The 14,551-nt window shown below is 39.5% G+C and overlaps 1 protein-coding gene across 1 annotated transcript in view; it reads left to right on the forward strand.

The window, feature by feature from the left end:
* The first annotated feature begins 90 nt into the window (after nt 1–90).
* The window catches only part of POLR1A (RNA polymerase I subunit A), a 37,860-nt gene continuing 23,399 nt past the window's right edge, over nt 91–14,551 (forward strand). The window contains exons 1-13 of the mRNA XM_062575172.1: nt 91–242; nt 611–815; nt 2,332–2,481; nt 2,606–2,713; nt 3,625–3,710; nt 3,815–3,924; nt 4,948–5,034; nt 5,707–5,809; nt 6,254–6,416; nt 8,322–8,495; nt 8,699–8,821; nt 9,651–9,878; nt 13,936–14,190. Of these exons, the coding sequence (XP_062431156.1) occupies nt 166–242; nt 611–815; nt 2,332–2,481; nt 2,606–2,713; nt 3,625–3,710; nt 3,815–3,924; nt 4,948–5,034; nt 5,707–5,809; nt 6,254–6,416; nt 8,322–8,495; nt 8,699–8,821; nt 9,651–9,878; nt 13,936–14,190 (1,869 nt within the window). The 5' untranslated portion in view covers nt 91–165. The remainder of the gene's footprint in view (nt 243–610; nt 816–2,331; nt 2,482–2,605; nt 2,714–3,624; nt 3,711–3,814; nt 3,925–4,947; nt 5,035–5,706; nt 5,810–6,253; nt 6,417–8,321; nt 8,496–8,698; nt 8,822–9,650; nt 9,879–13,935; nt 14,191–14,551) is intronic.

Consider the following 14,551-nt stretch of genomic DNA (forward strand, 5'->3'; position numbering starts at 1 on the left):
GGCGCCACTGCGCCTGCGGGGGGGAGGCGCGGGGCCGCCCCTCCGCCGCGGTGGTATCGCCCGGCCCCGCCCCGCCGCCGCCGCCGCCGGGACCCGCGTGGCGCCGCTGCCTGTGGCGCAGCAGCCTCAGCGAAGCGTTGGCCCGCGAGGACTCGCCCGTTCGCCATGAGGCCGCCGAAGGTGGTGCCGTGGCGGCGGCTGGTTAGGGTCTCCTTCGGGATGTACACGGCCGACGAGATCAGGTGAGGCTCCAGGCGGGCAGACGGTGACTCGCTCCCTTCCCTGTGTAGCACAGGACTGGCGGGAACTACATGTCCCGGCATGCCGCGCGCGAGGACGCCGGCTGGCTTCGGCGGGCCGTCGGCGCGCGGCATGCTGGGACGTGTAGTCCGGCTGCGGCGTGGCCTCTACCAGACCCTGACTTTTTTTGGGGGGGGGGGGGGGACACAACTGTCCCCCCCCTACAACTGTCAGGATTGCAGGGGGCAGGCTGCAGGAGGGGTCCTTTTCGGGGGTGGGGAGAAAGGGGTAAACGCTAGCTGTAATATTCAAGTTATATCACGGGACTGCTGCCACTGATTGCTGTTTTTTTCTTTTTTTCTAATGACAGGAAACTCAGTGTAAAAACCATAACAAATCCTCAGTATTTGGATAGTGTGGGGAATCCAGCTGTTAATGGACTCTATGACTTGGCTTTGGGACCTCCAGACTCCAAAGAAGTGTGTGCAACTTGCATGCAGAACTTTAGCAACTGCCCGGGTCATTTTGGCCACATAGAACTACCTCTTACTGTCTATAACCCTCTATTTTTTGATGTAAGTATGCGTATTTTTTGCCTTGCTAATAAAATGGGTGATGGTGCTCAAGCTATCTTGTAGTATTTGCAAATATTAAGGATGCAGAGATCTGTCTTTTCTCTTAGTTTAAGTGTAGCTCCACTAAAATACCTGGTAAGTGAATGTACTAGAAAAAACTTATTGTGCCATGAAATTTTGATTAAAAATAGACCCCTTGGATCTTTTTCAAAACACATACTTTGATGAAACTGTAATTTTATTCACTATTAACAAGGAGGGGGAAAATGTTGATCACTGAACTGTATGATCAACTGCAGGCTCTTGTGGTTTGATTAAATGAATGGCACAGTAAAAACTATTAGTTAGTTCCTTTAAACTACTCCTTTAAACTACTCCTATGAGCTTACATGAGCACCTGCAGCACAAGCCTTTACCCTAGGGTCTCTTAGTGCTTCCTGGACGTTCAGGCCTTGTTTAAGCTTGGAATGTCAGTTTATATATTCCTCTCAAGCTCTTATTCCAGAAAAACTGTCTCAGGAAACTGGATCAGTATTGGTAAGACTCAAGACCCTACCCAGCAGTATGCTGAGTGACATACAGCATGTGCTAAGAAATAGAAGTACAGTGTTGTAAGTTTGACAATGGTAGAGAGTTGAAAAATGTTAAGATATATAGAGAAAATCAATCTGTTTTCATTTAAAAAGTGTCTTGCAAGAAGACTTTTGGCACCTGGAAATAAGACAAACACATGTGCTTTTCATAGCTTTACTGTTGTCATACTTAACATGGGATACTAGGAACATGGTGTAAAGCAGACTTGGTGTACATCCTTCAGGACAGATTTTATAAGCCTGTTTTGAAAACTAAATATGAGACTCTGCATTGCACAGCTTTTCTCTTTGGTGCTTCAAGTAGGTGTTTTTCCAAGGCTCATCTTTTAAATACAGAAGAATTTCTCACACTAAGGAGAGGATTTACATTGTTTTAGTCCTCTGAAAGTGAGATATATAATCCACCTCTAGCTCTTTTTGGAATCTGAGAAGTGGGGCTATTTCCAGAGGACAATTCATCCAGCCTGTAACAGGTGCCTGAGCTGTCCTCTTGAGGTAACCATCTCTCCATTTACGATAGTAGGCTCCTACCTAGGCTACTAATTCAGCCTAAATATCTCACATTCAGATGGTGGTACTGGTGTTTCAAGTCACTGGTGGAGATCTGGTTACCACAGTAGAAAGCTATATTTGCAGTGCTATTTGAGAGCAGCCTTCATCCCTGAAGGGACCTGTACGGGGTGACACATGATGGCTAATTGATATGTAGACAATCTGCAGATAGTTTGACAAATATGCTTTGTGCATGAGGTTGATTTTTTTTTTATTGCCACCCAATTCCATATGATTAAATTTAGTAATTAGTCTAATATCTAATTTATAATAGCATTTTCTGTAAGTTCAAACAAATTTATCTACTTGCATACTGTGCAAACAGACAAATCTATAACAATAACTTATTTTTTTCTTCCTCTCCTTTACAGAAATTATACCTTCTAATTCGAGGTTCTTGTTTAAATTGTCACATGCTGACATGTACTCGAGCTGTGGTTCATTTACTGCTAAGTCAGCTGAAGGTTCTGGAGAGAGGGTTGCTTCATGCAGTCCATGATCTTGAAGTCATTCTGAATAGGGCAAGTACTCTGCCTTCCTTTATTCTTTTTTGGGTTGATAGCTCTGTAATGTTAGAACAATCCCAACTATCTCTGTTTCTTTTATCCTCTCTGTATTCTTTCCTTTTTCCCCCCCCTTTTTTAGTTTCTAGAGCAAAATGCAGATGCAACAGGTCTAGAAATTGAAGAAGAGTTAAATCACCATGTTCATGAAATACTACAAAATCATCAACTGGCAGATCAATGTTCAAATGTAAGTAGAATCAGTGCTCTTCCTAGGATCTTGGATTGTATGTTCTTTTAAAACAGACCAATAGATCTCTTTTTTCCTGCACACTACTGTGTAGACTCCAGAACCCCAAATTTCTTATATTTAAGAAGACTTTTCGGGTCAAATGTCTGAAGTTAAGCTTGAAAAGATTTTCTTCCCTGGGCCATAACAAGTTAGAATAGCTATTTGGTTTCTAGAAATTACACTTTACTTTCTGTTAAGGCAAATACTTTGATGATGGAAATACAAAATATAAAAATAATTTCATGTTCTCTTGATACTCTATCTGCCAACGATGATAATTCTGTACAGCTAGTTTGAACTGCAAAACGTCTTTTCAAGAACTCATGGATCCAGCAGGTTTACAGAGTTACTTAGAGTAAAAAATTCTAAACAATTAATTGATTGTAATTGAATTCTTATTTCCATTTAAATGCAGCTTAATGTACATTGCTAGTTAAAGGAAAATACTAGGAAATAAAATATTTAATGGTCTGACATCTTAAAGCAGATTTTCTTATAAGCTAAATTTAATTCCTTAGTTACTTGTTTCAAAACTAACCTGAAGCACTTTAGAAATGGTGTGCTGATAACCAGTCAAATGTGAAGACTGACTTCTGGACTCTTAAGTCATCATTAGAGAAAAGCTCTAAAATTTAATACTAACTTGAAAAATAAAGACTACTTATGGAATGAATTAAAAAAGGCGGGGGGGTGGAGAGTTGAGCGTTAAGAGAGAAGGAATTCTTGGGTTTCCAAAAAGCATAGGAGAAGGATAGAAGAACACTAAAGATCAATGCTTTAATGAGGGCATTAATACTAACAATCTTCATGTTGATCATTAATGATCATTTTACTTCTGTTATTTTTAAATGTCTTTGGTTTTTTGTCAGGTAAAAAATGTGTGTGAATGTAGGAATAAGTTGATAGCACAGTTCTGGAAAGCACATATGTCTTCAAAGAAATGCCCCAACTGCAAGTAAGTTTCACTACATGATGAACTAAATGGATGAGATAAAGTTAATTACAATGACCTTTGCAAGATTTGTGTGACTGTTGTCCAACTTCCCTTTTTTCTTTAAGATCTAGGAGATCACTAGTGCGAAAAGAGCACAACAGCAACCTGACAGTAACCTATCCTTCCACAGTATATCAGAAGTCAGGAGAAGAAGGCATCCTAGAAGAGCCAGCAGGTAAAATATTTGTCTTCTCTACTGCATTTTCACTTTTTTTCCTGTATTTAAGGTGCAGGAACTTCTGTCAGTGAATACGCTCTTGCAACTCGCGTATAAATATTGGACAAAGGACCACGTGCTCCATCAGTAGGAGAGAATCCAGTTCCATAGAATTCCACTATTCTCTGCAAACCTTCTGTGCTTGGTAGCTCTGAGTGTCTCTGTGTACATCAAGAGAAGTAGTACAAAAGCTTAATTTGTTGACAATCGTGCAGTTTATAGAACACTGCATTTTTGAGGTAGCAGACCTTCAAGATTTTTCAGATGCTGGAGACTATTAAAAAAAAAAAGAAAAAAAGAAAAAGGAGGGAAGTGCCAACCTCATTTAAAAAGCAAAGTAATTAATCTCACCTCTGACAGCAGAATTTCCTCTTAAAGAGGAAAAGATGGAAAAGAAAGTTGACAGCGCTTCCTAGACCTAATTATCCTAGTGTATGAATCTCTTGAAACTTCCTTTTTTTCCTCTGTTGTTTTTTTGATATTTACATGACTGGATAGAATTAAAATAGATTTGTGTATTAGATAGTAAATTCTTAGAAAAGACTTAGAAATAGAGCTTACTGTGTTTACTAGTCTGTGGTTTAAGTACCGGGTTAAATCTTTGAGTTATTCCTGGAGGAGCACAATGTCAGTGGTCTGTGTTTCGGTTGTTGAACGTTATTACTTGAAGAAGGTTACAGTTTCTGTATTAAGCAAAGCATATGCTTCAGATGTTAAAAGTTGTTCTGTTTCAGTCCTTTGTATTGGATACCAAATATCATGTATATTTTGGCTTACTTTTTCATACTCCAGAGTCTCTCTTTTTAGTTAATAGTCTTTCCCCAAAGCAAACATCTTAATGATATTTTTAATGTAGATGTCAGCCTGTGTAATTATTACATATTTTCTTCTCTTCTTGTCTTGCTAGAAGCACTTACTAGAAGCTAAGAAACTCCTTTAAAATAACATCTCGTGGGCTTTTTACTTTTTTTCTTTTTTCAGTTATTGACGAAAGCCAGTTAGGGAAGAGAGGGTATCTAACACCGATGACTGCCAAAGAGTACATCCTGTCTCTGTGGAAGAATGAAGGTAAGTAACTCTTAGAGCAATGTCACCTCATGTTCTTTGTATCATTTAGTGGACAGTCTGCAAATGTTTGTTCTTGTATGGACTTCTTTACAAATCTTTACCTTAAAGGTTCCTAGCTGCAAAATAGATTTAGTAGCTGGTGAATATAGCGAGCTGGATTTAGTGAATTAATTTGTTGATCAGCTCTTCTCAAATTGTGGCTTCCCACAAAGCTTGTTTGTTGTTTACAGAGAATTTGATGATCGTATGGTGCTATGCCTACTGTTCCCAACAGCTACGTTGGTTAAAGACTGTGATAATGCATTTAGCAATCTTTTATTTTGAGTTCCCTGTATACTGAACAGATCTGCAGTTGCCAGGAAAAATCTAAGGGCTTCATATATCAGCATAGTCAGTAGCTATGAACTATTCCTTGCTGCTTTAGTTTTTTCCTTTTGCTATACTCTGTATTTCTGGTCAGAATTATTTCTAAAAAGGCATGCGTGCAACCAAAAAGAACAGTGGCAATCTTTTCCAAGGTATTTATGCCTATATGTTTTTATTTTAACCAAACTTTCTAGTATTTAACCCAGAAAATGCCTTTGGCTTAATTCACCAAATGCATTTGTGGGTTTTCATTCCCATAGAAAAGCAGTCTTAATGAGTTTGTCTTTGCTCTTTGAAACCTTTCAGGTTTCCTTTTGCGTTACCTCTTCCCTGGGATGGATGTTCATGGGAGTGCAGGATTCAGTCCAGATATGTTTTTTTTAGATCTTCTTGTGGTTCCACCTTCAAGGTAACTAAATTTCCTGACAAGCTTTGTAGAAATCATGGGTTTTAGCCCATACTCTTTGCAGAAGTCAGGGATGTAAACTTGTACAGTACAGACTGGTTTGCCAAAGTATCAATGAAGTGTTAAAAATCATAATAGTAATGGATGATAAATTTCAGTATGACTTCAAAGGAACTTGACAAAAGACTTGAAATACTTATTTTGGAATTTTTTTCCTACTAGTATTTAAAATTATTACAGTATATCATAATTGTATAATACCAGTAAAATTTGTTGTTAAGAAATCATTCCTTTTTTATGATTTTCCCTGTGTAATATTTGAAGTTTTAAATATACACTATTTCATAGAATTTTCTCATAATTAGAATGTTTGAGGATTTTATTGTTTTTTTCGGGGAGGGGGAAGGAGTGACTTTAAACTTCTAAAATGATTTTGATCTGCTATAGGTATCGTCCCATAAATCGTCTCGGAGATCGGATGTTCACAAATGGACAGACTGTGAACTTGCAGGCTGTCATGAAAGATGCCCAGATGATACGTAAGCTCTTGGTTTTCATGGCAAAAGAACAATGCCAGCCAATAAAAATCACAGAAGATGAAATTCAAACAGTAAGAGTTGCTGGCCATGTTATTCTTTCCTTTTTGGATATGTGGGTAAAGTTCCAAGTGGGTTCCTGTTAAAACTGATCTGGTAAAGGTTTCTGCCTGGGCTGTTGGAATATATGCAGATACAGGTGTTCTCCGTAGCTTTTTGCTTGTACTACTTTTCACTCGTGGTGCAAAGGCAAAAACCTTTTACATGTGGTTCTTAAGTTGCATTATTTTTGGGAGGATTGATTACTGCATATGAGAACTAATAGGCTTCTGCTTTTGAAAAATGAAATTGTACAGCAGAAGCAGTTGTGATAATACTTTTCCAGCATTTTGCTTGTGCAAAGTGGTAAGGGGAAAAAAAGGCCACTCTATCTTCTAAGCCTAGTAGAGGCAATTGTGATGGTTATTATTACTGGCCCTTAATTTCTAGATGGAACCAATTAATTCACAAATAACAATAACTATTAGCAATGCTTGGTTACTACTGACCAGTTCACATGGGCAATGTAGTGGTTAATAATAATATATATCATCACCAATCTTATGAGCTGTGTGACTTCTTACTGTTTTCTCATATCTGTATTGCAAAGACATGCAAGAAGGAAGCTAGGAAAACTAATGAATTTAGCCTGTGAATTGAGGTTATGGCCTACAGAGGGAACTGACAATATCATAAGGAACTCTAAATCCGTTCCTGTTAATTCTTGTAAGTGATGAGTGCACTTTTGAAAGCATGATTGAGATGCATGTTGTGAACATTAAACATCCATGTGGGCAGTTTTATCTCTTGCCCTTGAAATCCCCTCATTAAGAACTGTAAAGGAAACTAAGTAGACCGGTTTCTGTCAGGATATTCTCAGCTTTGCATGTTAACTCTTTTTCCCCTCTTAAGCTTGGAATGACAGTTACACCTCGCTTTGACGTGTCATCCAAGTTCCAAGTATTTTGTTTCATTGCCATGAGGTCTAATATTTTTCTAATAGCCCTTAGAGACTCTAATCAGGTCTGTCTTCAAGGTGCTACACACACATGGAGAAAACCTTGTATTTCTGCCAAGCAGGTTCACTCCCATGTCCTACAGGGAACAAACCTTTGTATCTAACTTGAAGGAAAAACTTTGTAACGCAGGTTAGAAATTAACACTGAGCTTAAGGAGCAAAGGTAAATCACCATCCTAGTGAATCCCTTTTCTCATATGTGTTCATGAATTGTGTCACTGAGGGTTGTTTTTTTTTTTTTTTTTTTTTTTTTTTTTTTTTTTTTTTTTTTTTTAATCCTGGAGTTTCAGCCAAGTTTGATTGCATCCTTAAGAGTAAAATATTTCATAAACATTTTAAGTTCTTTTAGTTACTCTGAATTTACCCACTAGGTGGAGATATGCTGTTAGGATGTTTGGCTTGGCAGAACATTAGTGCGTTTTGGAAATGCCTAGGATACAGACTTTTAGAACTATGAAATCAAAGTGATATATGCAATACAGGCTCTTGGATTTATGTTATTTTTTTTATCTAAAAACAGGACTTTTCAGTAGCACAGTAATTCTTAGCATGGAGTCACTAACCAGCAAAAAGATAATTTGGAAAGAATACTGTGACTTACCAAGCAATCATCTGTTAAAAATCCCGTTGGAATATGTAGCTATTGTCTTTGGAGATCTCCAGTCCAAGTGGGTTTCTAAAGCTTGACAGCTGACTAGTCTGAAGGATTTAAGGATTTGGTTAATAATTTAAAAATTATAGTTATATTGTTAATGCTTTTTTTTTTATTTTTTTTTTTTTATTTTTTTTTTTTTTTGGATACAGTGTCTTTAATGAGATGCAAAATATTGACCTGTGTTTCTTTTGGTGTTTAATATTTAAAATTCCAGCCAGGTGAATGAAGGGTCTTATAAGTCCAATTTTTCATTTCCTTTTTCTGTAGGAGACAGGTGAGTCTAATGAACCTCTGGACCGTTCTGTCTTAGCAATGATTCCAGGACAGTCTATTGCAGATAAGCTGTACAATGCTTGGATTCGTCTTCAGACCCATGTCAACATTGTGTTTGATAGTGACATGGACAAGCTAATGACAGAGAAATACCCCGGTATACGTCAGGTAAGAACCTTAGATTCACTGAGCTTTGTATATGACAGACAGTTATAATGAGAAGTATAGATGGACTGAAAAATAAGTGGAATGTTTATGCTTAGTATGCAGGCATTTTCATGATATGCATCACTAATATCTTGAGTCTGATGCTTCATACTTGTAATCTGTGTTTCACATTATAATCATTGACTTAACTTCTGTTTTCAAAGCTATTAGAGAAAAAGGAAGGTCTGTTCCGCAAGCATATGATGGGAAAACGTGTGGATTATGCTGCTCGATCAGTCATTTGCCCTGATATGTACATTGGTACAAATGAGATTGGCATTCCCATGGTAAGAAGAAATAAAGGATTATTGTTCTTTGGTACCGCTAGGGAATGAAATAGTGTAGCATTTTTAGCTACAGAGGAAGCAGTTTAAAACTTTAAATTTACAGTCTCATCCTAATTCTTACTTTTCCAATGTTTATGTAGCTCTGCATTAACACTGTGTTAATAAAGGAGTTTTGAAGAGCAGGAAATGCTGTTATACTAACCTTTGTATTTGCTTATATAGAATTCCATTATACTAAGCACCACATCTAGGAAAGAGGCTGGAACAAAATAAAAGAAAAAGCTGCACTTGCTTCCTGAGACTATGAATTAATACAAACTTAATATAGGTAGATCCTGTTTCTCTCTTAGTCTTTGTACAATGTATCTTGTAACAGCTATGACAGCCTTTAAAAAAAGTTCATCTCTAATTTTGCTACTTTCCAGAGGTCACAGCAAACCTGAACTTGAACTTTTCTCAGTCTGTCATCTGAGAACAGTGGACATCATGAATATGCTTTTTTTCCCCCTGTATCTTTGTCAATTTTTTGCAGATTCTAAAATCATGCTGTTAATTGAGTTTTCATCTTTAACTGCAGTTGAAAACCGTGTTTAAAAAAAAAAAAAAAAAAAACAGCTTCTATTCTTATAGTAGAGGATTTTAGAACACAGATGGGTTTATTAAGCATGACAACTCGTTGATGAGGCTGCATCTAAAAAAGAGCTTCACATAATTTCTGTTGAAGTTGTATAATTTAACAACTAGCACTGTTTTCTCAGTGACTCAGTACCATTTTAAAGCAATATTGAAAAACTAATTACTTCTTTCCTCTTTTTCCCCTCTTATCTAGGTGTTTGCTACCAAACTGACTTACCCTCAGCCAGTCACTCCCTGGAATGTCAAAGAACTGAGACAGGCTGTCATAAATGGCCCAAAGGTTCACCCTGGCGCCTCCATGGTCATTAATGAAGATGGGTCTCGTACAGTGTTGAGTGCCAGTAGCCTGACCCAGAGGGAAGCCATAGCTAAGCAGCTCCTTACTCCTTCTTCAGGAGCCCCGCAATCAGGACTGAAGATTGTGAGTATTACAAAGACTTGGCATGTCAGGGCTCTTCTATGTTTAAAAAACAAGTTGTCCTTACTAGTGATTCCAATGTACCTGCTCATGAAGGCTCCCGTGACAGGATTATCTTGTCTTTTAGTGGATAGTTGAGAAAAGCCTGGGGGGAGTATAAGAATTGTAGAATAGTTGAGATTGGAAAGGACCTCTGGAGGTCATTTAGTCAAGCCCCTCTGCTCAAGCAGGGTCACCTAGTGCACGTTTCCAAGGATTGTGTCCAGATGGCTTTTGAACACCTCCAAGGATAGAGGCTCCAAACTATTTTGGCAGCCTGTTCTAGTGCTCTGTTACCCTGGCAGTAAAGAAGTTTTTTTTTCTTGTGTTCAGATGGAACTTCTTGTGTTTCAGTTAGTGCCTGCTGCCTCTTGTCCAGTTGCTGGGCACCACTGAAAAGAGTCTTGCCACATCCTCTTTACAACCCTCACTTTGGATTCTTATACGCATTAATAAGATCCCATCTCAGCCTCCTCTTCTCCAGGCTGAACGTTCCCAGCCCTCGCAGCCTTTCCTCACAGGGGAGATGCTGTAGTCTCTTAATAGTTCTCCACTGGACTCTCTGCAGTAGCTCCATCTCTCTCTTGTATTGAGGAGCCAAGAACTGGACATAGTACTCCAGATGTGGCCACACCAGGGCTGAGTAGAGGGGGAGGATTGCCTCCCTCAACCTGCTGGCAACATTCTTCGTAATGCAACCCAGGAGACCTTTGGCCCTTCTTGGCTACAAGGGCACACTGATGGCTTATGGTCAATTTATCTACCAGGACTCCCAGGTCCTTTTCTGCAGAGCTTCTTTCCAGCAGGTCAGCCCCCAGCTTGTACTGGTGTATGGGGTGCGCTATCCTCCCCTAGGTGCAGGACCTGCACTATCCTTTGTTGAACTTTATGAGGTTCCTCTCTGCCCAGCTCTCTAGGGTGTCCAGGTCTTTCTGAATGGCAGCACAACCTTCTGGGGCATCAGTCACTCCTCCCAATTTTGTAACGTCAGCAAACTTGCTGAGGGTGCACTCTGTCCCTTCATCCAGGTTACTGATGTGTAAGTTGAACAAGCTTGGACCCAGTACTGACTCCTGGGGGAACACCACTAGCTACAGGCCTCCAACTAGGCTTTGTACCACATGCTTGTTACTTTTTAGAATTCTAATATCACTTTTGATGTTGGATCACTTTCTGAATTTTACTATTGTCTTAATCGCCAGTGTGTGGCATACACCTTGCCAAGATGCTGAGTAGTCTTTCTCTTCTTACCTGACTGCTCTTGTGAAGTCTTAGCAGCAATAGTTTGCAAGATAAACTGTTGCTTTAATCTTATATCTTATCTGAGAGGGGATCTTATCAGTTATTATCTGAAGAAAGGATGTCAAGAGGATGAAGCCGGACTCTTTTCAGTTGTCCCATGTGACAGAACAAGAGGCAATGGGCAGAAATTGTAGCACAGGAAGTTCTGTCTGAATGTGAGGGGGAATTTCTTCTCTGTGAGAGTGATGGAGCACTGGCACAGGTTGCCCAGAGAGGTTGTGGAGTCTCCTTCTCTGGAGACATTCAAAACCCACCTGGACGCGATGCTGTTTGACATGCTCTAGGTGACCCTGCTTGAGCAGGAGGTTGGACTAAATGATCTCCAGAGGTGCCTTCCAACCTCAGCCATTCTGTGATTCTGTGTCCCTTGCCCTGCAGCTTTTGCTAGCCAATTCTGTTTTTGAAACACTAAGTATCTTCTGTATTTGGAACAGTTGTTTTGTGGTAGCTCTGAAGGCTGAAATTCAGTACATTTGTAGAATAGTTGGAACAGAAGCGGCTGATGTGACTTGTCTTCCAGCAGTGAGTATCCCTGAGCAGGTATGGAGTTTAGTCCTCCATTCTGGGTCAGCAGTGCTGGTCGTGGCACAGAGCAGGGGATGAATGGTTTGTGCTTCTTGGCCTAGAATGGCCTAGGTATGGCCTAGGATCAGTCTTCCCTTCACCATCTCATGTATACTGCAAAATAAAGAACAGCCACACTGATACACACCTATTTATACTGGCATTAACATCTGTGAAACGTATAATGTTTATAGCAGTTGTTTCTTTGGAGATGCTTGAGGACTTGAGTTCTCTCTGCTGCAATTTAATCAACCTGTGAAATTTCTTAATGTCTTTCTACCTTGAAAGAGTTGATAATTTGCTATCTGCAAAGGCTGTTTAGCTGCTAGGGCAGAAAGTTTTGCAGAAATGATAAACAGCCTTCTCACAATATCTGTTATGTGTAACTGTGTCTCTTAATAGATACCTGGTATAAATTTAATATTTAACTGAGTATTTTTTTGTAGTGTCAGTTCTCTCAGAACCTGTCACAGATATAACATTTATATTGCTCTTGCAAGTTCTGTATTGCCTCTCTGTTTCGGATGGGCACAAAGCAGTAATACGTCTTATCTGAAGAGGACTATTTTCAGACAAGAAGAGCCCATGAATTCCTGGCTTCCAGCCCAGGTTGTTGTTCAATAAACATGACGGTTGAGCTGTCACCCCTGAGAGCGATCTCCTCAGGGTTCATCAGTGCAAACAGTGTATGCAGACCTCTGACAGATGTTTATACCCAAGACAGAACATAAAGAAAGCTGCTTTTAGCACAGTGCAAAACAAGAAAACAAGTGCAGGAACAGAGAATATATTAGCCAACACAGTGTTTCAAGGAGAGGGCTTCAGCTCCCAGGTACTGCTTAAGTGAAACTGTACAGATCAAGTGGCATTTTCCTTGGCATCTTAATTTGTTCTGTTTTGGACAGGATTTGAAATTTTGGCTTCTGTTGTGTGCAGAAAAGCACCTGTGAATTGGAGTGCTAAAGCTAAGATCTTTTCAGTAAGAACAGAGTAGTATGATTTGAAAATGGATAACTGTGGCTACCTGATGAGGGAATTGCATGTAGGATTGTGAGATTTTGATGATGATCAGCATATAGAAATTTACAATAAATTGCAGAAGTTTGTCAGTTCTGGCTTGATTTAAGTACCTATGGGAAGATCCTTAAATAGAACGATGAACCACTGGGCAGGTTAGTATGCACTTCTCTCTCTCCTTTCCTGAATTTCTATGATGAGACATTCTCTTACAGCATATGTCTTGGGGATTTTGGGGACTGAGGGTAATCCTTCAGGGATACATACAAAAGCTTATGCTGTGGTAAATGGTAAATACTCAGTGAAGGAGAATAGCTTTTTGGAGGGCCACCAAATGTCAGGGCTCAGGCATTTAAGTTTTTGCTACAGTTCTGAACTTGATGGACATTTCCAAAAAAAAAAGTGTCAGGTGAGGACAATCTAAAGCATGACATAGTTAAGCTCTGTTTGCTCTTAACTCCTGGAAATACCAGCATGACTACTGAAATCTGCATATATTCAAGTAAATACTAAGTATTTAGATTGTATGTAGTTTATCATCCAGGAACTGATGATCACTTAGATGAATATGTTATAGCATATGTGCTACTGACAGAGAAATTGAAATGAGACTGTTTTGAGGGACTGACTTAGAGAGGAGACTGTATTGTGTAATCTTGATCAAGTCTTGTATTCAAATTTGGAATTAGAACTTGGAGGTCCCTGGCCTCCAGCTAGTAGTACCTTATTCTAGGATGTCTGTGGTTATGATGATGGGTATTACCAAGTCAACTCTAAGGGCTTCAGATAAACAGCCAGTATTCTCATCTACAAATGGCAGGATTTCCTTTCTTTTTCGGTCTTTGATCTCTGCATTGCCATGGGAGAGGAGAGATTATTAGGATGCGGCTTGTATGCTGTTAGCTTGGTTTGAGCTCTATGGTTTGTGGGTGTTAATGGTGCATTTGCTGTCTTAGTGTGGTTTGGTGAAGAGCAGAGAGGTTCTGGAGGCAAGAAGACTCGCTTCTCTTGCAAAGTGCTGTGCACAAAATAATATTAGACGGGAAATGTTTTGGATGTGTGTGTATCTGAAGATTGGTTCTTTTTCAGAAGCATGGAGGAAAATGCCTAATAGGCAACAACTAACCTTCTTTTGCAGGTTTGTCGTCATATTAAAAATGGAGATGTCCTTTTACTGAACCGCCAGCCTACCCTTCATAGACCCTCCATCCAAGCTCACCGGGCCAGAATTCTGCCTGGAGAGAAAGTGCTGAGGCTTCACTATGCTAACTGCAAGGCTTACAACGCAGACTTTGACGGTGATGAAATGAATGCTCATTTTCCACAAAGCGAATTAGGCAGAGCAGAGGCGTACACCTTAGCCTTTACTGATGAACAGTATCTGGTTCCAAAGGTAAATAAAACTGTTGGATAAATTACTTACTTCATGAAATCATACTCTTTGAAGATTTTTTGTTTCATCTAATAATAATTTTTTCTTTTCCTTGGTGTAATGGTAACTTCTTAATGTGAGTGGGGAAGCCTGTGCCTTGTTGCCTTTTGTAAGCTGAGTGCACACTCAAATAAGGCACATCAGAAGGAGACCAGAAGGAAATGTGAAAATTTATTTCTGAACCTGTCCTTCCCCCCCCCCCCCCCCCCAGTGGTCATGAATTATTTACAGGTCATAGTGGTTTTCCTCTTCTCTTTAACACCTTGTAGTACCTGGCTGCTGGGTGAAGTACTGAAGTACTTAGCCATATCAATATATTCCT

Source organism: Rhea pennata, chromosome 4 (assembly GCF_028389875.1).
Source record: "Rhea pennata isolate bPtePen1 chromosome 4, bPtePen1.pri, whole genome shotgun sequence".
NCBI lineage: Eukaryota > Metazoa > Chordata > Aves > Rheiformes > Rheidae > Rhea > Rhea pennata.